Source organism: Opisthocomus hoazin, chromosome 13, assembly GCF_030867145.1.
Source record: "Opisthocomus hoazin isolate bOpiHoa1 chromosome 13, bOpiHoa1.hap1, whole genome shotgun sequence".
Classification (NCBI taxonomy): Eukaryota; Metazoa; Chordata; class Aves; order Opisthocomiformes; family Opisthocomidae; genus Opisthocomus; species Opisthocomus hoazin.
The window spans coordinates 16,765,266-16,789,732 of NC_134426.1; the positions used below are offsets into that span (position 1 = coordinate 16,765,266).

General features: G+C 53.2%; 1 protein-coding gene across 1 annotated transcript in view; it reads right to left on the bottom strand.

Annotated features, from left to right (window-relative positions):
• Positions 1-15,432, bottom strand: part of RBM19 (RNA binding motif protein 19) — a 75,488-nt gene extending 60,056 nt beyond the window's left edge. Inside the window, exons 1-18 of the mRNA XM_075434918.1 lie at positions 15,295-15,432; positions 14,314-14,496; positions 13,596-13,727; positions 13,326-13,364; positions 12,568-12,781; positions 11,188-11,456; positions 10,598-10,672; positions 10,254-10,332; positions 9,432-9,503; positions 8,541-8,741; positions 7,562-7,692; positions 6,450-6,571; positions 5,591-5,687; positions 4,965-5,075; positions 4,285-4,485; positions 3,664-3,781; positions 1,697-1,860; positions 350-410 (exon numbers count right to left, since the gene is read on the bottom strand). Coding sequence (XP_075291033.1) covers positions 350-410; positions 1,697-1,860; positions 3,664-3,781; positions 4,285-4,485; positions 4,965-5,075; positions 5,591-5,687; positions 6,450-6,571; positions 7,562-7,692; positions 8,541-8,741; positions 9,432-9,503; positions 10,254-10,332; positions 10,598-10,672; positions 11,188-11,456; positions 12,568-12,781; positions 13,326-13,364; positions 13,596-13,727; positions 14,314-14,496; positions 15,295-15,330 — 2,305 coding nt within the window. The 5' untranslated portion in view covers positions 15,331-15,432. The remainder of the gene's footprint in view (positions 1-349; positions 411-1,696; positions 1,861-3,663; positions 3,782-4,284; positions 4,486-4,964; positions 5,076-5,590; positions 5,688-6,449; positions 6,572-7,561; positions 7,693-8,540; positions 8,742-9,431; positions 9,504-10,253; positions 10,333-10,597; positions 10,673-11,187; positions 11,457-12,567; positions 12,782-13,325; positions 13,365-13,595; positions 13,728-14,313; positions 14,497-15,294) is intronic.
• Between the last annotated feature and the right edge of the window lie 9,035 nt (positions 15,433-24,467).

Sequence of the window (24,467 nt, forward strand, 5' to 3'; positions counted from 1 at the left end):
CCGGATAAAGCATGTCGTGCGCAGGTTTAATGATCGCAGGGCACCAGTTCCTTTCAGCTTGCATCCCGCTCTCTTCTGTGATCCTGAAGGAGCTGGCTTCTCTATCTCAGGATCTCAAGAGAAGCACACATCTCCAGAAATCCCACAATTGAGCTTAACCTCCTAGACCGAACCCCAGGGTATTTTTGGTTGCTGCTTTCAGCCATTTCAACAGGCACACTTCTAGAAATAGTAAGGATTTCGCCAACGAGAACACAAATGCTCAGCCAGATGAATGTTAAAGCACTGCCACACCTGAGCCCTCAGAAACCAGCTGAAGGAAGGAATTGAACAGCAACATCTAAAGTACCTGCTTTGTCTTTCTTCTTGGATACTGTGCAGCTCTTCACAGCTCCCACTTTGGAGAACGTCTGCAAGGAATTTGGACACGTGATTCAGTTCCCTTTGTCACAGGCTTGCAACTCAACTTGAGTGACAATGTGGCCCTCTTCCAGAGCCAGAAATACATGCTCGGAGGCCCACCTACCCCCAGCGCACGCCTGACAAGCCGTCAGTGCAGCTGTGTCTTATAAAATTTATTTCTGTACAAATATACACCCACACACGCACAGACTTGTAAAGAAATTAACACACACACTCCCAGAAATCCTCCGCTACTCCTCAGAGGCTGCACAGAGATCTGGGATGGCTCTGGAGGAACACTACGGGTTACAAGGTGCCCTCACACCCAGGTGGGCACCTCAGCGGTGAGTGACTCCTGTGATGTCCCTTGAACACAGCTCCTTCCAAAGCCATGCAGGAGGGACTGCAGGGTAGCAGGGGCTGCCCTACAGTGACAAGCCATCTCTTCAACTCCTTCACAAAACTGCAGCCAGAAGGCAGAAAAAGAAGAGGGGACAAGCCCCAGCCTTCCTCTGAACATTTACATTTGTCCCCAGACCCAGCTGGACCAGGGTGTCCGCTTGTACCACAGTCCCAGGGTGGAGGAGGATGGGACCAGGATGGACTGACAATGCGCCAGCGTTCTTGGGCCAGGAAACGCGGCTTTTCACATGGCTACAAAAAGTGGCAGAGACGGCAACTCCCAGTTGCTTTTTCTTATTTGCTGTTAATAGCCCACATTGCTTTAGAAACGCTACGATCTCTCCCAAGTGTTTTGCTGAGGTAAAGCACAGGCAGCTCAATGTCGGCAGAAGCTTGGATGGAAAGTACGTCTCAGGTAAGCCACTACTTCTTTCTTTATTGCCTTAACACACAAAGCAGTATCACAGCTGCAAAAGTGCTTGTCCCAAGGAGAAGCATTACAGAAAGCATAGGAAATGAGGACTCATCTTAGAAGATTTGTTACTGCTGAGGTGGAATTAAACTCCATCAAAACTGTTTCAGATACATTTGTCTTAATTAACTCCTGAAACCCAAAGCAGAGGTTCCCAGTCCCAGCACAATCCAGTGCTCCCATTAGGACATACTGGCTGCAGTTTAACTCCTTTAAACACTTCATCCTCAGCACAACAGAGGTGGAGAACAGCCTGCCCCTTGCCTCCTGCAGCAGAGTAGAGCGCTTTCTTCTAGCCCATGCTGGGAACAGGGGCTTTGTTCCATCAGGCCCTCAACCACACACTCAACCCCCTCCCGCTCCACCTGAGTGGATCATGCTTAGCAAAACCCAGTCCCCTCCTCCTCGCTTATGGCTCACCTCCTTCAGTGTGTCTTCCGTGGTGGCAAAGTTCAGGTTTTTGATGAACAAGGTACACCCGGGAATGCTTTCTTCTTCTTCTTCCTCCTCCTCCTCTTCTTCCTCCTCTTCTTCCTGTGCTGCTGTTTCCTCTGAGCCCTTTACAGCTATGTCAGTGTCATCACCTGAAACAAAAACAATAAACCAAATGTCGTAAGATGCAACAAAACCAAATTCTGGAGGAACGTGCCCACCACCCCAGCCTCAGAGCTACTGAGCTTTCGAACACGCGGGAGGATGGGGAGAGATCTGTTGGATCCCGCACTGAAGCGGAGGCTGCAGTGGGACTAGGCCCTTACTAGACATCAGAGAATAGACACAAGCACTCTCCTCTCTACCTTTGACTCGCCAACTCCTTTCCTCACTAGGCCACTTGTCTTTTAGAGCAGCTTCATCCCCTACAGCACAGCTGTTGCTGTGCTCAGGAGGGGCAAACTACGCATCTCCCTTTGGCATTAACCTCCCCCTCAGCAATTCTTCTAGGCTTGTTTCTCCCTCCTTTCGTACCAGGAGAGCCTGCACTGGGCCAGGGGTGTGCAGAGACTGCCCAGCTCCATCCCAAGAGCTGCCCTCCCTGTCTCCAGCACCACACAGCCCCAAGCCTCTCTGGTCGGGTGTTCCGACCCTTCTTGCTCCTGCCAGCAGGGTATTTGCTGATAAGGCACAGAAAAAACATTGCCTTTGAAGGAGGCTTGTTTGAGGAAAGAGGAGGGAAGAGAATCAGCGACACAGGGGTGGGATGAAGAGGCACCTCAATCTGTGGCTGGCACAATACGACACGGCCACACGCTGCCACCCGGAGCCCTTTTGTGAGCCAGCCGTTCCCTGCGCATCCCCTCCCTCCCGTCTCCCAGATCCAGAGGCTGGCAGCAAAGGCCATTATCAGCCCCAAGCAGCCTTCCAGGAGCTCCTCTGCTTAAAGCCCTTTATCTGCAGGTGAGGGTCTTGGTTACTGGCAGATAAAGTGGCCCCCCCACCTCGCCTGGCTTCAGCCTTTCCTTGTGACCAAGCCGCAGAATGGCAGCCTGGGAAGAGGCTTTTCATCAGCTTTTCTTCCCCCTCCTGAAACCTCAGAGTCCTGCAATAGCTTCTAGTGAAACAAACCAACATAAAGCCATGCTCCTCCAGCCTCCTCCTCTTCTTCTTTCAAAGGATCTTGAGAGGTTTTAAATATACAGGCAAGATTTTATTTTTATAGCCCCTGGGATGGAAAGAAAGAGGGAGGAAGACCATGTCCTTGCAGTGGGAGATCACCCAGACAAAGCATATAGTAGGGCTTGACACAAGAGCAGAGAAATTCAAGACCCGCCTGGACAAGGTCCTGTGCAGCCTGCTGTAGGTGACCCTGCTTCGGCAGGGGGTTGGACTAGATGACCCACAGAGGTCCCTTCCAACCCCTACTATTCTGTGATTCTGTGAAATACGTACAGGGACCCACAGGCTGTCACTGGCAAGTCAGCCTCTCCACCCACTGCTGCCCAGTACTCCCACTGCTGCAGCTTGCCTGGGTGCCCACGAGCAGGGACAGTGTCCTTGCACAGCATGCAACCACACGCATGCTCAGGGGGTCAGGTCCAGCTTACAGAGAACAGCTACTGCTCTCCTGACAGCTGCTGCCAAGACCGGACTGGACCAAAAATCTCTTCCCAGACCTCATGTTAGCCCAGCCCAAACTGGACCTGTGCACTGCGAGCAGCACTTCACTGCCCACGCCTCATCCAGGAGGCGAGGAGGGAAGGGGCAGGAATGAGCACAGTGCTTGCGCGATCGATCAACTAATGTGCTGCAGAGCAGGTGATCCTAAGGGCCGTGCAGGTGACTTCGTGAGGCTGGTTCCATCCCCAGAGGAATATGAGCACTGTTGCTTTACACATACAGGAGCAGTAAAACCAGCACAGATACCTCTGTTCCAAAGCCAAAGTTCTTACCAGGTACCAGTCTTTCTTTGCCCGCCTTTTCTGGAGCCTGAATGTTTTTCTTCTGAGGGGCTGGGCTGAAGAAGACACCCATTGGAGCCCATTCCAGATACAACGGCACAGAATGAAACTGTAAAGAGAACACAGCAGAGACATGAAGAGTGGAGGGCAAGGCCTGAAGAAAAAGCTCTGATCTCAGCTTTATTTTCCTCCCACTCTGTAACGGAAACAACAGTGGAAAAGCTGAGCAACTTTTTCAGCTGGCTAAGCTCTCTTTCACTGAAGGAGTCTGTATCCAGCCTCACACAGGACCACAGTCTACCATGCATCACACTCCTGTATTGCCAAATGTCAAAAAAGCCCTCTCCGGGCCACCAAGGCTTTTCTAGATGTGTCACAGCCCCCTCCTCCAGCCGTCTTCTGTAGGTTGAGAGCTCTACTCAGCCACTGCTGCACAAGGGTACACTGCCCATCTCCCTAAATCCAAGGGATGGAGAGTAACAGCAGTGACTCTGGGATAACTCACCTCCCTCAAAAGTCCTCTGCCCCTCACATTTGTAGCAAGCACTCCTCTCTGCAGCTTCACAGCTAGACACACTCTCCAGGCAGCTGCCTACCCCTCGCCACGCTCACCTTGGAGTAGGCCAGCTTGGTGAACGCTTGCTTGGCCTCAGCTGGCTCCAGGAACTCCACAATGGCCGTGATGCCTCCTTCTGGCAGCAGCACCCGGCCCAGGCTGCCGTGTTTGCCAAAGACGTCCTCCAGCTCCGCTACGCTCGTTCTGGCAGGGAGGTTCTTTACCAGGATCACTGTTTTACTTCGCTCACCAGCAGCCTGCCGCGTTCGGTGGGAGAAGAAAGGGGAGACTGGATTTAAAAAAGCAAAATCCAGCATCTTACTAACTGAAGAATCTGGATTCCAAATCCTGTGCTCTCTCACTCCATGTCACCCCTTTCCAGAACCCGAGAGGGCCAACAGCCATTTAGAAAACACCTCCTGTAAGATCCACACCCCAGTACAACCTCCCTGTTGCACAAAGGCTCATATATGGAGGCTTCAGCTCCAGATCCACCCTGGCAGAGACAGAAGCAAGCTGACTATCATACCATATGCTGTCACACTATGTATTTCAACCATCCCGAGGGCAGTTGCATTTTCAAACGGACAGAACATTTCTTAACCCATGTAAGTGTTCAATCCTGTAAGATGCTGAGGATTCAACTGTCCATTTCAAAAAGAGCTGAGGACACTAGGACTAGGCCATCACGTAGAAGAGGCAGGTCTGAATCGCTGGCTTCAGCTGGGCATCTCACCTGACTGAAGGAATCCAGGCTGACTCCATTTTCAATCAGGAACCGGCGAATTTCCTGGACTAGCTCAGTTTCTCCCAGAGCGATCCTCACTGCCACGCTGTCTTTACTCTCCTGGAGGCAAGAACATCAGTGACAAAGCTCAAAAGAGGAAAGCACATAGATTGATGCATCAAGATGCTGGACACCCGATTGTTCCTGCTGCTCTTGTAAGCAGATGCAAAGGGAATTTGACAGAGAGCTTGAAGGTAAAACACTCCAGCTCCTCTGAAGCTGCTAAGAGTTTTGCTGTTGGATTCAGAACGTTTCCCGAGGCAAAAGATCAGATCCAGGACAGATCTGAGCTTTAGGGTGCAAATTCTCCAACAACTAGTTACACAGAAACACAAAATTCTGTCACAGAAAAGCAGAGCGGGCAGGGGAGCTGGGAGCATGACTTTGTCTTCCAGTGACAGATTGTCAGGCTCAGATCCCACAGAGAGGCTACAGCACCACTGATCTCTCAGCCTGCGTGATGTTCATGCATACACAGAGGCTTCTGTTGTACAAAAAGACCAGGCAGGCTGTGGGCACAAGAAAACAGATAGGAAAACGATCTCCCATCCCACCCAATCAATAACCCAACTCACGTGATCCAGCACTTGGCTTTTGGAAGCATTGTACTTCTGAGCAACGGCGTCAGCCACAGCGTTTGTCCCCACAAACAACGTGTTCCAGTTGTGAGAGCTGGGAAGAGAAAGAAGAGCCAGGTCACACAGTCCCTTCTTCCACTGGTGCCTCTCTATCCAACGGTCCTGGGAAAAAACTGCTTTGAATGCCACCACCAGCAGCCAGGATGAAAAGCTACAGTGGAAGAAGGGCAGAAGATCCTTACAGATGGGTCAGGATGAGGGAGGCACGAACAGAGAAGCAACAGAAAGGCAGCAGTGCAGGCAGCTTTGCTCTTCTTCCCTAGAAGTCATTGGTCACAGCTCTGCAGTTACAGCGGGAAGTTCAGATGTTGCATCAGAGCAACACATGGGTTCTTTTCAACTCGTTTCCTAAAAGCACAAAGCCCATGCAGTTAGGCCCCATTCCTTACCTTCAACAGAACCTGCTATTTTCAAACTAATTTGTCACATGAAGGTTGAGTTCCTACAAGTTTTATAAATACAGATCACCAAGTAAAGGAGAAAGACTCTAATGATCTGAAACCACTACCCTGAAGAATTACAGCATCAGACCAACTTTTATTAGACATCAGAGAAATAAACTCATACACAAAACAACTGAAAACCACATTTCTCTCACCTTCTGTGGCTCACTGAACTACTAGAGCTACTTGGACAGAGGAATCAAGTAGGTAAGAGATGAAGCAAACAGAGAGATGCACAGCAAATGCTTTACTGACTTTGGCAATCAGCCCTTGCAAAGGTCCCACATGCATTCCTGGCGCTTGGGAATTTGGCGGGTTGCGTTGTCTTGCCCCACTACAAGACACCTCTGTACCTGGCACTGTTGGCTTTGTCCTTGGCCTCTTTCTGCTTTTTGTAGGAGGAAGACTCTTCTGCATCTGCATCTTCTATTTTTTCCTTTTTGATTGTGGATGGTAAAAGATGCATCATTCTACCCTAGAAGGAAGGAAGGAAGAAGAGGTCCAGCAGCTCTGAAATAACCCACAGAAGCTCAGGAACTAAGCAGAGGGGAAGAAACTTTCTGGCACCTTTCCTAGTCAAGCAGCCCAGGTGGAAGGAAGGAACCTTCCTTAGTGTGGCCAGTAGGTCGAGGGAGGTTCTCCTCCCCCTCTACTCTGCCCTAGTGAGGCCTCATCTGGAGTACTCTGTCCAGTTCTGGGCTCCCCAGTTCAAGAAAGATGAGGAGCTACTGGAGAGAGCCCAGCGGAGGGCTACGAGGATGGTGAGGGGACTGGAGCATCTCTGCTACGAGGAAAGGCTGAGGGAGCTGGGCTTGTTCAGCCTGAAGAAGAGAAGGCTGAGAGGGGACCTTATAAATGCTTACAAATATCTGAAGGGTGAGTGTCAGGAGGATGGGGCCAGACTCTTTCCAGTAGTGCCCAGCGACAGGACAAGGGGCAATGGGCACAAACTGAAGCAGAGGAAGTTCCGTCTGAACATGAGGAAGAACTTCTTCCCTCTGAGGGTGACAGAGCCCTGGAACAGGCTGCCCAGGGAGGCTGTGGAGTCTCCTTCTCTGGAGATATTCAAGACCCGCCTGGACAAGGTCCTCTGCAGCCTGCTGTAGGTGACCCTGCTTCGGCAGGAGGGTTGGACTAGATGACCCACAGAGGTCCCTTCCAACCCCGACCATTCTGTGATTCTGTGATTCCTTCCCAAAGGAGATGACATTGCAAGTTTGAGCAGTGACATAGTGCGAGAGATTGAGACTCACACCAACTTCCTCAACCTCTAACTCAGACTTTGGTACCTGTGAGGCTGTTCAAACCAGGCTGCTCTACCAAAAGCAACTGTGTTCCCACACAGCAAGGCAGAAGAGGCTCCACCTTTTCAGCAAAGTACAGAAGCAAACACTTGGTCAGGTTTCTAACAAACATTCCCACCAGCTGCAGTCCAACAGTGCAGGAAAATCATCAGCCACCACACCTGGAACACTTGCCCATCCATTTCCGCGTAGGCCTTCACCGCGTGCTCGGGAATCATATAGGTGATGAAAGCAAATCCTTTGGGCTTCTTGGTCAGTCTGTCTATGGGGAAGTGGATCTCCGAGAGAGGTCCTGCAAAAGGCAAGGCTTTACCGTGACAGATGTCCTCACACAGCCATCGCACGCTCTGAACTGGCACCTCTTGGCCAAAGCCAGGGAGGAGGGGAGCCAGGGAGGGCAGAGCAGCTCTGGATATTGCGGAGGGTGTGCAGCGAGCCATCAGCCTGGGTGAGGAGCTGCAGGCTGATGACGCAGGCCCAGCAAAAGCACCCCAAGTCCAGTTGTGCACCATGTGGCAGCTCACAGGGCTTTGACTCGCCACACAAACCAAGCAAGCTCCAAGCAGCTGCATTTACCTGCAGCCAGGAACAAAGATTTCCACCACTTAACCCTCTCTCCCCTCCCCGGACACTCTAATGCCGAGACAACCTTACATTTGTCCAGCTTTGAGCTAGAAAAGGGAAGCTTCAAGCTTCCACCTCGCATGCCAAACATCAGCATGACTTTGGGCTATATCTCAGAGATTCACCTCCTACCCACAGGATCTAGAAATCTCCCACCTGATCAGTATTTTGTGCAGCAGGTGCTTTCAGTTACCTTCTCCTCCTCATCTCACTAGGACTCAGAGCCTACACTGACTGACAAGAGCTTTTACAGTTGCATCAGAGACGCGATGAGAGGGGGTAGGGCACACGCACACAGCAGCACACGCTTCGAGCCAAGAAGCATGGAGCCAGCATCAGCTTCAAAGCCAAGCAGCCACACACCACACCATCAGGCAATAAAGATGATGGGAGTCAGGCCATACTCAAGAGGTGTGGGACACGGAGCTTTGTCCATTCACAGCCAGCAAGTCAACCTCTGTGTGCACGAAGGAAAGACATAGCCCTGCAAGTCCCAATCCCACAGCAGATACTTACCGTACTTGGAAAAGATCTTCTCCAAGTCCTCCTCAGTGCTAGTAAAGGGAAGGTTCCTGACAAAGAGTCTCCCTGATTCAGCCAAGTCCTCTTCTTCCTCATCGTCCCTCATCCTTCTTTGCCACGGCTGGTTATCAGGTTTTGCCGTAACAGTTTCTTTCGGGGTATTCTCACACCGGAATACCTGAATGCATCGTCCGCCTAATCCACAAACAGACACAGAGGCACATTAGATGCTTCCCAAGGCCACGGGCCATCAACATCAACGTGAAGAGCCTGGGCTTACAGCAGTGACACAAGCAATTACAATTCCATAAGATTTGAGCAGATTTACAAAAAAGGTGAGGTGGGGGCTGCAAGAGATCAGTCTTCATAAAAAGCAGGATAACATTTGCTAGCCAACTCCAGGGTCTCCCTTCCTTTCAGAGATCTCCAGCCTTTCTGCCTGTGCCAACCTAGTCCCGGCTTCCAAGCAGATATTCTCATTCTGCATCGGATTTTTACAAATATACCTACAGTAGTTCCAGTAAGGACGATGCCAAAACCAGGTTTCGAACACAGGCTTACAGAAACACTTGAGCAAATCCCCTGCACTATCCCAACCACATTTAAACAATACCATTTTTATATCAACAGCAAGATACACTTCAAGCACATGACAAAAAACGAGGGCCAGCTCAGTCACACGCACAGCTCAGTCACTTGCCAATTCTATGCTGCTCCTGACACGGCACCTGGTTTATCCCGCATCAGCTGAGCAGAGGAAACCACCCCCACCATCTGCCTGAGAAAAACTAAAACAACAGGAGACACTTCCGCAGGGAACACTTCAGCAGCTGAGCACCCTGCCATCGACATCAGCCAGAACAAGAAGGAACAAACAGCCCTTACCTAGGTATTCTTTTTTTCGCTTCAAGGCCCTTTGCACTTCTGCTTCACTCTTCAAGTCAACAAAGATGTAACCTTGGAGGAAGGAAAGGTTCAACTGAGCATCATGTGGGGAACACACAAGCACTAATTGGCTAATTAAGGGTGAATTGAGCTTGCTTTAATGTAGATTCCTACAGATAAAGCATTCAGCTCCCATTAAATTTTCAATCCAGCCTGAAAATGGCCATGTCAGTTTGGAAGGCTGCCTTTTAAAGCTTATTCTCTACATGCAAACCAAAGAAGCCCGACTTAACAGCTGAAGTAGGCTTTCACAAGTGTCTCCAAGAGCAAATAAAAGGTGCATCTGCTGTTAGGCTATGAAAGGAAAACAGCATATAGCAGAGCTCCCTGCCTGCTCTGAGGACCTGCTCCATGCTCCTTCTCATGGGTACCTCCAGTAGCCACGGCCTGTCAGGAGACCCACCTTGGCTAAAGACTGCTCTGCAGCCGATACGCACAGGTCAGAAAGTCTCCGGGGGCTGCTACAGCTATCCCAGAGGAAGAAACCTTTTCTTGGCACAGTCTGGGATGTTTAGGAAAGTTCTGGAGGCAGATCAAAGACAAGGCTCCTGCTGCTGGTCCTAAGGGAGCAGAGCCAACATTACTCTGCCCACGGCATCCTATGGACAGCAACTAGGGCAGGTGAGCTGCAAAGTCACAGAAGAGTCTGGAAGAACTGGGACACAAGCCAGCAATTTAGAACTGCAGATGAAAACAGCAGAGGTGTGACTGAGAGGTCCTCTAACTCACAGATCCAACCCCGTTTCCACATACACACATTACCTGCATTTTTCCCCTGGGGATTTTTTCCTATCCGGATTGACACTGGCTTCAGAGGCAAGAAGAATTCACGAATCTTTTGCTGTGGCAAGAATTACAATTGTTTAAATAAGTTCTCAGATAGAGGAAGCAGATTTCAGTCTTAGTTTCGTTCATACATGCTATAAAAACACTACGTGCAACATACAACATCACTGCACAAAGCCAGTTCAGAAGTTTCCCCGACTGCCCGTACAACCCTCAGAACAGCTCCACCAGTGAGGACAGAAGCCTCTGCAAAGACTGTACCGAGTTACACACCGAGAGCACCCTGGAGCCTCCCTTCGCAGCTTGGTAACAAAGTTTACCTCAGTGATGTTCAAAGGGGCACCACGAAGTTTCACCGTGTATGGCGTGCTGGCTTCTGCTGAGCTGCCATCGTTCTGGACAGAAGGACGAGGGGAAAGAGAAAGAAAAGAAGCTGAGTGAAAAACATCAAAAGTCACAGCACAACAAGCTGGTCTTGCCCAACAAGCAGGAGGCTGAAGAGTGGGAGATAATACAAAGAGCTTCTCGCAACTGCATCAGCCTGGGCAGGAGGTTCCAGATGAGGGTGAAAAGTTTGGCTGGGATAGTCAAACCCAGCTGCTAAAATCTGAGTTCTGCAGAACTGCGCTCCCCACAGACAGAGACGGACACAGGCAGAACCAGAAAAGCCTCCAAAAAATGCACGAGCAGCACTTGTTTGGAACCCCTGTCTTGGCAGGCGATGGGGAGGAATTCAATCAGCACTAAGAGGAGACTTTTTTAACGACTTCCACCCAGTGAGCCAAGAACGCTGGGACCTAGGGGTCCTGCAGACTTCAAGCTTTCAGCTCACCCCTGCAGTGATGGACAGAGACACACTATCCCATAAAGCTCCTGCTTTAGATAAGACAATAGTCTAATTCAGCTATACCTCTAGCATGGATCCTTTTTTCTTCTTCTCTGATGCTGCCTCTTGCTGTGTTTGTTTCGCTTTTGGCTTCGCCCTTTTATCCGTGTGGATGCCGATGGTTTCCTCAACACCCGAATCCTCCTCACCCTCACTTTCCTCTTCCACCTCCTCACTCTCTGTTTCTTCCTCTGTGCTGGACGAGGAAGAGGAATCCTTCACCACTTTAGATTTCAGGTAATCCATATCCGAAAGGTCTTTGCTGGTAGCTGCCTTCTTTGCTCCTTTCTTTGCTGTCAGAGAGGAGAGACCAGGGAAGTTTTGAAGAGAGATGTTGCCGCTCTCTCCCCAGCCAGGTAAAAGCTGAGAACAGACACAACCACAAGAACCACCTTCCTCTACTCCACCCTTTTCACAGGGAGGAAACGCTTACGAATAGCAGAGCAATTTTATCTCAGCAATTCCAGACTGACATGTCTGGATGACTACTTTTCAAAGCAACAGTTCATGTATAAAACAAATAAGAAAGGAGCTTGAGGAACTCCACGGAAGAGTATTTTTTCTCAATTTTAACTAAATACTTCAGACAGACCCCAGAGAAGTTTTCAGTTCTTCAGTTTAGTTTTGCAGGGTAAAGGACAGAGCAAGCTGTTTCTCCAAAACACCCCTCCACCCCCCGCCAAAGATCAACTGATCGCACTGATATTTTAGTGACCCAAAGGGAAATGAGCAGCAGCAGGGAAAATGCCATTCAATCCAAAAGAGCAGCATAAGCAAACACCATGCGGGGAGGGAGAACGGCTCCCAAACCACATTCATCACTGGTGCAGGGACATGGGATTCTAAGCAGACACACACCAGACTGCAGCCCAGACTTCTCAGTCTCCTAAGTTAACCCACTGCTCCGCTAGATACAGTTTTCCTTTCAGGATGCAAGACACTGAACTCCGTCCCTTTCCATCAACTGACAGGGCCCAAGGATACACCAATGTTTCCAGAAATATGCACCAAAGGCACAGACAAGTTCACAGATGTCCACTACAGGTTACTAAAGAGAAACCACATCCAGCTCTGGAAATCCTGGAGATGAAAGCAGCTGCAGGCTAGGAGAGCATTTAAGGGAAAGATGCAGATGTTCACCCTGTTACTCTTCCCTAGACATTGACTTAAGGACTCAGTGGAGAGCACAAATGCCATCCCCTTAATATCAGAAACTGCACATGCCACATTTCCCCAAATTTGGGAAAACAACCATCCATCCACAGCATACAGAATGAGTCCCATACCTTCCTGAGTACACTGTCTCCATTTGGAGGCAGGACACTGACTTCGGTCTTACCAGCACACCTGCTCTCACATTCACAGAGACAAAGACAAGCAAAGGGTAACAGTTCCTTTTGCTACCTTTAGTTTCCTCCTCATCCTCAGAGGGTTCATTCCCATCCTCCTCCTCACTCAGCTCCTCAGACTCATCTGAATCAAAGTTGAGATAATCAGCTGCTGGCTTTGATTTTCCCTTCTTGGGCTCCTCTGCCAAAGTGTCATTAGCCCAAGTGGCCACTTGAGACCGTTTCTGGTGAACCACCAAGAACTCCTGGAATGTCTCATCTTCTTCCAGCTGTTAAAAAAGAAAGCAAGCAAGCAAGCTGTGAAGACAGCCACAGGAGAGCTCGTAGTAAGTTCTAATTCAAAGCTATCATCACACTTCCAGCAATGTAAAAAAATCCCTACGAGGGGAGTCCACTTTACACTCACAAGGTGAGCGCTTAAAGTGACTAGTCCTCTCAAGATCTCTCAATCCTACTTGCTCCTTTTTGTAACAGATGTTTAGAAAGCACTTTAAAGAAGAAAATAAAACATTAAAAAGAGAAAAAAATGTACAAGTCAAAAATAACAAAACTGGCCTATGGTTAAAAACCAGAATAGTTGAAACAGGGCTGTCCTGGATGCAGCACTCACAGAGGAGCAGCTGACAATTAAAGAATTGGTACCCAGTGTTGGGACTGTTAAAATCATGGTTTGTTTGGAGTGTCATTGAGCTGGTGAAATCATACACCTTGCCTGAATTAACAGCACTGGGAGCAGGACAGAAGAGTTGTTCAGCTCTTGCTCTTAACACAAGCTAGCAAGAACGCAGGGACTGCAATTCAACCTCAACTCACCTCCTTTAAGTTTTCTGTAGGATCTTTCTTCTTTTTAGCCTAGGAAAATAAACTGGTTTTAGAAAGGCTTATTGAAAGCACAGCCAAGCTCATTTCTCGGGTGACCTCACAGTACAGGGAACATAGATCCTAAGACAGAAAATAGCAGAACCAGGACTCCAACACCCACTGTCCCAGCGACTCTGTCCCCTTCCCCACACAGGGGGCTACCCTTCTCTCTGCCAAGTCACCCACATGCATCGGAGCCTCAAGCAAACAAGGAAGGCTCACTTTCTTTGCGCCTGCAGGAACCACACTTGTCACAGGCTTCTCGGTCTGTTTTTCTGAGGCAGGGGCCTTCTGAGAGTGCTTACTCCACGCTTTGGGTTTGGAAGGGTCACCGAAAGACTTGCACAACTCAACCTGAAAAGAATCAGATCTTTAATTAAACATACGGTCAACGGTCTGGTTCTGTAACTGCTGGATAAGACTCACTCACAAGCCCTTCTTGTAACCCTGACGAGATGGAGGGTGTGCGTGCAGGAGAAGAACAGGCAGCTTCACCCTGATGTTCATTTTACAAGCACAGGGCTACGTGTTCACTCAACATGGGGAACAGTTTGTTGCGCTCATTTAAGCACAGTCAAATAAGTTGTCCTTGTTTATCGTGAATCATCCTCTGTCCAGAGCAGCAAGATGAACGACTTTAAATGAAAAATGACCTCAAGTTCAAAAGCTCAGATTATGACAGCTCAAAACCTGATGCTGCTGTTCCAACCAGCACTGAAATCGCTGCCAGGGCACGAACACAGCCCGTCTGAATCCAGCACCTGCTTGAGACTCCAGCAATGGTCTCCGAGACTCAAAGCCTCGTACCAGGCTTTGCTGTTTTGCTGCAGAGGACTTCATCTCTAGGCTTTTCCTGGCCATCCACCCCAAAGACTACCAAAATCTCCAACAACAAACTTTCTTAAGAATCAAAAGAAGCTGTTTTTAAAGATCAGCTCACTGAGACTCTGGAGGTGTCTATGAAGCTTCTGTTGAAATGGTTCAGCGCCGTTTGAGCTTCATCTTCAGACTTGTAGCCAATGAAGCCAAATTTTCGGAACTTGCCATCCTTGGTGAACTTCAGGCAACAATCGGTCAGCGTGCCGAAGGCAGCGAACAGCTTCCGAAAGCGATCTTCCTTCATCTGGGAAACCAGGAAGGACAGCAGGAAGGCAAATCAGCAATGCAATGAGAGATGCTTTGCGCCCAAAGCAAAACATTTGCTACCAGAGGGCTTTCCAAGGGCTGCAGGAACCATATTGTATTGTGGCAACACTGATAAAAAAACCCACTCATCAGCTACTGAACTGCTCAATCTTCTCCATGAATTCACAACACGTCCGGATCTGTCTGGAATGCCCCCCAAGGCTAAAGGGGGCACCCAGTTCTTGGGGAGCCCAGCGCTGACCTGCCACAGCCAAGCCCCAGTTCGACTACAGGCATGGCGATACCCTCACGGGGGACGCAGAGGGCGGCAGAGCAGCACAGAGCACGCCTGTGCCGAGCACCTGGCGAATGAGGAGGGGGGACAGCGACCACAACAAGCTCCGCTCCCCACCCTGGGAGGCTGCCAGCTCCCCTCCCTTGGGGCACCCACCAGCCCACGCCCCACACTCTGCCTCTTCCTCCGCCCCAGGGCATCTCCCTGACCTCTCCTGGTGCACTCCCCGCCCAGGGTCCCCCACCATCCCACCCCCAAGGGTGTCCCCCCGGCCTAGCACATCTCCGCGACCCTTTGCCCCCCTAAAGCCCCCTTCCCCAGGACATCTCCCCGCTCCCCCCACCCCGAACAGAGGGCTCTATCTCCCAGAGACTCTCCCCGCTCACCCCCTCCCCTCCCCGGTCCTTCCCCTGCCCAGGAGCCCGCGTCCCCTCAGACCCATCTCTAGGCCCGGAAAGCCCCCTCCACCCCGCAGACGCCGCGACCGTGCGGCGGGCTCACCCCGTTGGGGAGGTTCTTCACGATAAGCCGCGACATGGCGGCGACAGAAACCGGGCGGCGACAAGAAACCGCAGCGCAAGGCCCCGCCGCGCTCAGCACCGCACACGCCGGCCCGCGGGCGCCGCCATCTTCCCGCCGAGTCACGTGGGCGACGGGCTGCAGCGCGCAGGCGCCGGAGGCGGGGCCCGGGCGCCTGGCAACGGCCTCCTAGCAACGGCCTTAGCAACGGCCCCTAGCAACGGGGCGGGGCTGGCGGACCCCGGGGGGATAACGGGGAGCATCAGTGGAGCATCAAGGGGATGGGGACCGCGGGTGCACGGCGGGGAACGGGGAGGGGGTGGCGAGGGGGACACGGCCGCATGCGGGGAGAGCCGGCAGCCCCCTCCCGGGGGGTGACCCCACGCTCCCCTCCCGCCCGTTCCCGCCCACTGTCAGAGCCCCCCCGGGGGATGCTGTCCGCTCCCCGTCAGAGGGGACCCCGCTGCCCGCCCCCAGTTTTCCCCGGGCCAGGCGGCTGCAGCCCCCCTCCCCTGGCCGGCCGCGGTGCTCGGCGGGGCCGGAGGAGGGAGCTCCGCGCCCGCCGCTGCCGGGCTCCGCGCCGAGCCGGGCACGGCAGCGCCCACGGGAGAAAAACTCCCACGGGGGCTTGCGAGGAGTGGGGTTTAACGCGGGGGGGGAAGCTGCAGCGTGCCCCGGCCCCCTGCTTGCTCGCCTAAAACCCACGCAGCAGGAGCAAGGATGGAAGGGTGACGGGAGCAAGCAAAAGCAGCTTCTCTCCAGGGAACAGCTGAATAACCACCCAGCCCGCGGACGCAGCAGTTGCAGAAGCTCCCACGGGCAAACGAAGCCAAAAATCGTAGAAGAAAAAGTCACTTGGGGTTATTAAACACTGAGGGTCCTCTCCTGCCCTTAACATCCATTGCTGGACAGCCAGTCTGTTTTGGGAAAGCAGAACCGTTCTCCTTCACACATCCCCTCTTGCTCACAACCCTTCGAGTCCAGCTCTGCTTGGCTTACATGAGGGACAATGGCCTGGGCTTGAAATCTGGCTTGATACCTTCATTCCCAGAGGAAGATGCTCAGATTCAGCACAGCCCTCGTGTGTTTTTCACCCCAGCTGGGCTCCCCACCTGATTTACCCCAGGGATGGGGGCTGCTTCTGCCCAGCCCAAGCCACCCTGGCACAGAGGTCTTCCATCCCTAATGCCCCTCCAAGGGGGATCCAGCTGGCCGTGCCCATCCGGAAGGCTCAAAGCAGCAGGGAGCACACGGGCAGCCCTCAACCCCGACCAAAGCGCTGCTACTTCCCAGTGTCCCGGCAGGACTGGGATGCAGGCTGGATAACTGCAGAGCCCAGCCTGTGCCCACACTCTCCCTCCAGGTGAGCAGCAAGGGAAACACATTTTGCAAGGAAGGACAGCTGAGGCAATGGCCAGGCTCACTGCATGGGAAACAGGAGAGGGTGGGATGCTCCTGGGACTCCGCTCAAAGGGAAACCGCACAGCTCAAACCCCCCTCACCCCACAGACCCAACTGGGAGCACCCGGGAGGAGATGCTGCTGTTTCCATTCACCTGGCCCTTCAAAGGGGTCTCCATGAGGTGTCACGGTACCAGGGACCAGCTCCCTCCCCCCCTTGCCCTCTGCTCCTGCCTCGTCCTTGGCCAGGCTGTCAAACCCGTCACTCGGGATGAAGGCTGGCACTGACAAGGCCACACTCACACCGTCACTAACACATCCAGACCTTGCCCTTGTCACTCCAGTCCTCTCCAAGACGCTTTCCCCCCTCTTTCCCTCCCCATCTCCCGCTCACCTGCTGCTCGCAGCCAGCAGCAGTGCCCAACTCCTGCCCGCTCTGGCCAGGCAGCACTGTCCTCGCCTGCTCCTGCCTCCTAACCGAGCACTGCCAGGACAGCAGGGACACAGAGAAGTTCCCCAGCTACAGCCAGCCATTCTGCTTCCCATGGGTCCTCACCTCCAGTCACGACCTCACCTGGGGCTGCAATTTTTCCCCTACTAACCTCTCCTGAAATTGGGGTTGATTTTCCCCAGGTGAGAGCTTGGTCCCAGCACACGGCTGCTGAGGCAGCATCCTCTGAGGGTGCCTGGGACCAGCAAGAGCCAATTCTCTGCTGATGTTGGGAGAGAGGTGCTGAACTGAGCCAGGGTCTGGGCCAGGTACCCAAGCAGACTCTAGATCCTAGCAAAGAAGCCTCAGCATCCACACAGGGATGCAAGTTTTGCAAAGTCCATGGGGATGCTCAGCTTTGCTAATCCCACTTCTTTGAAAACAACATACTTCAGCCCTTTCCAAATGCAAAGATGCAATACAGAAGCACGAGCTTTACAAATACTGACTTCAGATTTTATTTCCTTTGTGGTTTCTGCTCTGCAGGGTGGGTCAAGATTTTAAGTTTATAAATGTGAGCATTGGAACAACATCCTTTTTCTGGAAAAGCAGACATTCTGGGGCATCAGGGAGATAAGAGAGTTGCACCTTCAGTAGGTGGTTCTGCTGCACCTTGGAAGCTCCTTCCCGAAGGCAGGCTCATTTCCGACCAGAGATTCCCAGCTCTGAGCAGACAAGAGGGAAACCAAGGCCCTGCCTTGAGGGCACTCAGAAGAGGTTTTGGAAAGCAGCTCCCAGTGCTGGAATATCTGTCCTGAACCCGCTGCTGCTGGCCCACAGCGTGGGTAAGCGACAGACCGGGTGCTGTGCAGCCGGTGTAGATGGCTCGCTAGGTGCAGGTCAAAAAGCCCTGTGTTTCACAGCAGAGACTGGGCAAAAGACTGAATAAATTGGTTCTTGGTTTTTTTTTCCTTGTGGAAACTATTGTCTTTGATGATGCCAGTGTGAGACACTCCTGTCCCTGTGCCACTAACCATCCCCACAGCAGTGCCAGACCTGCTCCCAGTGAAGGGTCCCCAGCAGCAGATGGGATGGATGCAGGTGGCCACCCTGGGAGCTGGCTGAGGAAATGAAAGAAAAAACAACCCTGTCCAAGTTCCCTTTCTTACCCTGGCTCATAGCAACAAGAGGCAGAGGGAAACGGGGAAGTGACGTGCCTGGCAAGGGCGAGACAACATCAACCTAGAGCCAGGATGCCATCCAGAGAGAGCACCAGGTTTGCCCTCCTGTCCCCCCAGTTAACTCCACGTTGGGTTGTCCGACGGGCTGGTGGCGAGGTCTGGGCAACGACCGTCCCTTCGCCTTCACTCCTCCAAATCCCCCCGCTCCCCTGCTAGGCAGAAGGGGACCCAACGCTCTGCCAACCCCGCCACCGAGACGAGGGGGAAGATGCGGTCCCTCCGTGAGCTCCATCCAGTCGACCTGTCACAACGCATTAGGTGGCCGGCTCGTCGGCCGGCTGGACAGGGGGTTGCACAGCGCCAAAGAGCAGGGGTCACCTTGCTGTAAGACGGTATCACGGGCTGCCTGCGGCCAAGCAGCTGAACTTTGGAAAGCAGGGTTAGGGCAAGGGACCGCGGTGTTGGGGGCATCTCTCGGTGGGGAGAGGCAGGTGTGGGCGGAGGGGCAAAGGGTCTCCAATGTCATGCTCCAGGAGGTGAACGCACCGGGGTTAAATCGCTGTTGAGGAGAGAAAGAAAGGAAAGGTGTTGCAGATCTCGTCTACCCCTAGGCGTGATAAGAGAGGGTTCAGATGCAAAGTCTACTGCTGTCTTTGGGGAGATGCTTCCCTCGGTTTATAGCCCCCACGATGTCCAAGGGGGCACCAGAGGTTTCTCCCCATTTTCCCCAGGTGCCACAGCACAGCCTGTCCCTCCTGCCACCAAGGCCAGGCAGAGCTGTGACCCTGCGCCAGGAAGGCTGCAGTGGTGACAAGGCAGCCTGCCCTCAACAGCCCTGCCTGAGAAGGACGAACACAGCCCCGAGGAGCCCTTCATGCCTGTCTGATTGGGAGCACCATGGCCACTGCTGGACGATGGCAAAGGTGGACAGACAAGGTAAGATCCATCTGAGCCGGGGTCACCCTTGCTGGGACAGCATCCCCTGCGCAGCCTTGCCAGGCAACCATTCTAGTGCTTGTGGGGTGCTTCCAAGCAGGTCTGGGGGCTGCAGGGGGGTCCTGAGTGTACCCACACCCCTTGATGGCAGTGAGCACTAGAGGTGCTGAGTTTCCTTGACACTCGGACCTTGAGTTCCTCCCTTTTCCTTGAGATGTGGATAATGAGCAAAATCCACCCTCAGGGGTCTACGATCTGGCTGAGGACCTTCTTCAGCCGATTAAATTAACCCACAGATCACAGTGGGGACAGGGATGAATGTGACCCAGCAACACTCACCGCCTGGGTCTGGCGTGCTGGCAGCCCACCAAGGCACTCCGCTTGCCGAGTAATGTTGTATTCACAGCACCACTGGAAGCACTGCCTGAACCTCCCTGGTTCCACTGCTGGAGAGGTTGGCTTCTGGGAGCAGAGCTGGCCGGACCCTCCTTGTATGCGCAAGTTGTCCTACCTAGTGCTGGACAAAAGGAAAGAAAAGGCGACCTTTAACGAGATGGCTGGTGCTTGGAAACGCAGTGCCTGACATACCTGCAAGATGGGGCCGAGGGAGGAGCAGGAGGACAACCTGCCCTTCTGAAGGGCTTCGTCCCTGGGCAGCTGGGACTCTGCCCAGCCTGGTCTGTGGGACCCTCTGCTAGAGGGAGAGGACGCTTTCGTCCTTGCCCGAGGGATGCGATTGCTGCAGTGTCACTGTGGGCAGCAGAATTTGGCTTTTAACCAGATAAACCCTCACCTGAACCTGTGGCCTCAGCTAAGGAAAAGGTCTGCAAGCATATGCTGTGGTCCCGCGCTCTGTCCTCTTTGTGTCTGCAGTTTTGGGGTGGAGATTGTGTTTTTTCAAAGCCTTAAAGCTAAACTGTAACGCTAAGAAACAAGCAGATGGCTGTGAGGATGAGGAAGGGCAGGAGAGGTTCTCCTCATCACGTGCCCGAGCACAAATGAGCTGCTGATGCCAGCTAGGCTTGCTGTGGAGAAGGGTTCAGAAAGGACTTGGAAACCCAGATAGTCCAAGTCCTTTGCATTACAGGAGCTGGGGAGCAGAGGTAGATCACAGAATGGTTTGGGTTGGAAGCAACCTTATACATCATCTAGTGCACAAATCTCAGAATCGCAGAATGGTAGGGGTTGGAAGGGACGTTATAGATCATCTAGTGCACAAATCACAGAATCATAGAACCGTAGGGGTTGGAAGGGACCTCTGGGGATCATCTAGTCCAACCCCCGTGCCGAAGCAGGGTCACCCAGAGCACGCTGCACAGCACCATGTCCAGGCGGGTCTTGAATATCTCCAGAGAAGGAGAATCCACAGCCTCCCTGGGCAGCCTGGGCCAGGGCTCTGTCACCCTCAGAGGGAAGAAGTTCTTCCTCAGGTTCAGCTGGAACTTCCTCTGCTTCAGTTTGTGCCCATTGCCCCTTGTCCTGTTGCTGGGCACCACTGAAAAGAGTCTGGCCCCATCCTCCTGACACCCACCCTGAAGATATTTATAAGCATTTCTAAGGTCCCCTCTCAGTCTTCTCTTCTCCAGGTTGAACAAACCCAGCTCCCTCAGCCTCTCCTCGTAGGAGAGATGCTCCAGTCCCCTCACCATCCTCATAGCCCTCCGCTGGACTCTCTCCAGTAGCTCCTCATCTTTCTTGAACTGGGGAGCCCAGAACTGGACACAGTACTCCAGATAGGGCCTCATCAGGGCAGAGTAGAGGGGGAGGAGAACCTCCCTCGACCTGCTGGCCACACTCTTCTTAATGCACCCTGGGACACCATTGGCTGCCTTGGCAGCAAGCGCACACTGCTGGCTCATGGCTAACTTGTTGTCCACCAGCACACCCAGGTCCCTCTCGGCAGAGATGCTTTCATGTGCATGAACAATACATCATCTGCCAAAAGATCATTAAGGGGCCCACACTTGCCCCGGAGAGGAGCCACCACTGGCACAGGTCTCAGACCTCGTTCCTCTCCCTTGGAAGCAGCTGATGCTGGTGGCTGGCAGAGCCAGAAGAGATGGTCCATGAGGTCAAAACCCTCATGGCATTGCTCTGCCTGTGGGCTGGCAAGGAGCGCTGCCACCACCAGCCCACGTCTGCAGCAATATCTTTCCCCAGCAGAGCCATCTATGGTCTTCCAGAGGGGACTGCATGGACTTTGGCATTGAGCACACACAAACTGCTGAGATCAGAGCAGGCTTAAAAGAAAGGTTCATCCAGTCTCCCTCCCAACCCCACCTAAAGCTGTGGGAGATGTTGGCTCTGCTCTTCTGCAGCTGCATCTGGCCCAGGCAATTGCTGTCACCCGCCAACGAGACTGTTTCCTCTAGATGACAAATAAGGTCCAACTCCTTCCCAGGGTGTCCTGAGCAAGCCTTCAGCATCTCTTTTTAGACCCATGACAGACTTCCCACCGGCCTTCCTGATGGCTGTGGATGGGACCCTCCACGAGGAGACCAGGGAGAGGGATTTTGCCTGCTGCTGCCCCTTGCCCGGTCTCTCCTCCATCCATCACCCCTTCCACCTCCTTCAGTTTCTTTTGTGTTTCTGCATTTTTGGGGGGGGTGTATGTGTGTAAATGGACTCAGGGGAGGGTCCAGGCAACAGCTGCCTTTGATCAGCGCAACATGTGGGAGATGGAGCACTTCAGGAATGCCGACTCCTGATCAAAGGTGGGAACACAGTGACAGCCGGGACTTGGCAAAAACCCATCCCCGCTAATCCCTGCCATGGAGCCGGGGGGTCGGATCAGCGACCCACACAGGCAGGCCAGCCCTCAGCCCATCGAAGGGAGCGATCCCTGCCCCGACGGGGGGTGAGGGACAGGAGGATCGCTCCTGCCTACCTCACGAGGCTCTGTCCCCAGCAAGATGTTATCCTCTTCACGACAAGGAAAGCGATGGGATTTCCACCTCTTCTTTTGCCCTCCGTGGCTTCACCCCGGCATGCCGAGCAATGCTGCCAGCTCGCTGCCATCCTGCCAGCTCTGCCAGCCCAGCACTTGCCAAATCCCACAGCCTCCACACCTTCCCCCGTGAGGTGATGCCGATGGGAAAGTGGGTCGGTGATGCCCCAACACTTTCATCACCTCTGTAAAGATGAGGTGACGGTTGAAAGGTTGCTTGCTATAAAAAGATCTGGGGGGAGAAGGGAAGACTAATTACCCCCCTCCTGATAGGCACCGGGGTTTGGGGACAGCGAGGACATGGCTCACAGCCTCCCCTCCATTGCAGCCACACAGGACAGCCTGGTTTGTGGGCTTGGCCCCAACATCGAGCCTGTCCGATGTCACCTTCCCCCACAGACGCCCTTATCTCCTGGCAGGCTTTCTCCTGATAACCCCGGTGGGAAGCCTGTCTGCTCAGAGCAGGTGGACTCAGGCGAGGTGTTGGGTGAGGGCGAGCCCTGCTCCACCACAGTGCTCGGTTCTTCCGGTGGGAACCGGGTCAATATTTTCCTCCCAGCAGCAGCTCTTCCCAACCTCAAATACCCTCGCACTCTACTAGCAGAAATAATCCCACCCCATGTGCCTGATGCTTCCTGCACCCCCTTGTCCTCACCCCCCCCACTTTCCTCCACCCCATCGCTACGTAGACATTGCTTGCCTTAGCAGAAGCTCCTCTGTCGCGTTAAAAAGGGAAGCTTTTTAAAAGTGTCGATAAGGGTTACTCCCGTGGGGTCACCCTGTCTCCCCAGGCAGGGTCACGGGTCGCTTCCTCACCGTGTGTTGCCTGATAATGAGTCAATAAAGGCTGGGGTTATGGAGACAGGATTTATCAGCAAACCCTGGGAAAACAAAGACATGAAAATGTCTGCTCACGCACTGGGCTGGGGGACCTGGCAGGGCTGAGCCTTTTTTGTGTGGATGGAGGATTTGGGGCTGAAGAGCTGATGGGGCTGGCACAGAGGAAGGATTTGGGAGGCCAAGCACAGTGGGAACAGACCGGCAGCTCAAGGGTCAGGCTCCCAGCTTACTCCAGAGGGGTGATGCTCTTGCCATGATGCTGCTGACTGTCTCCACCATGAGCCGAAGGCACACGGAGGGGCTGCCACGTCAAGTGGGGACGGCTGAGAAGTCCCACTCCAGACCAGCATGGGCGGCAGCCAGGGAGAGGGGAGCCCAGCCCCAGTTCTGCACTGGTGGGACAAGGCAGTGCTGTGACCTGTGCAATGACCCACATCAGACCCCGCTTTGCTGTCCCTGTTGCGGCTGGGGTGGGGGGTGCTGGATCTTCCCCAGGAGTGAGCGAAGCTGAAGACCCCTGGGAAAGGCTTGTGAGGAAAATGAGACCCCATTAAGGGGAAGTAAGGCAGGAGGGATGGCCTGATCAGCACTGTCACGTCCCCACGGACAGAGTCACATCATACCAGTCCCAGCCTAAAGGATTTACCTGCCAAAGTATCCCACAGGCCACCAAGCGCTCTCATCCTACACAGTAACAAACCAAAGACCCCCAGCCTCCACCTACAGCCATGCCTGTGCAGAGTCCTGCATCTCAGCACTCGGAAACCGAGAGTGAAAAACCAAAGAGCAGAATGGGGAACGGAGGCACGGGGAGGGGAAAGCCTGGTGACACAGCCAGGGGTGCAACCACAGCCTCCTCTTGCTATACCTGACCCATTTTCACTCCAGCACCAGGAGCAACCCAAGGACAGTGCAGAGATGCTCACTTTTGCGGGGTTTATAGAGGTGGCCAGAGGCTTCCCAAGGTGCAGAAACAGCCCTCGGCTCAGGGATGCAACTGCCCCATCCCATCCCAAATGAGCAAACTGAAGCAGGTGTCTGGGCGCGGATGGAGGGACCATTTAGGGGAACAGAGAGGCAGTGGCCACAGGCAGGGGAAAGCATCAGGCACCGCTCAAGCTGCTCCAAAGCAGCACGGGGTGACAGGCCACTGCTGACACCTTGGGAGAGCCACACACCACAAACACATAGACCAGCAGCACGGGAAGGGCAAGACGTGACGAGGGATGGCTGCAGCACAAGGCCACAGGGCAGCCCAGATCAAGGACTTGCTTCCTACCCAGGCTGAACTCCCTCCTCAGCCTCTCCTCAACCATATGCATCTTGCAAACACTTTTCCCTATCAGAGAGGCTTAGCAGGGAGAATATTGAAAGCACCTGCCTCCGTTGGCCTGGAATCAAAGGCCCCGGTGCTGGGATCC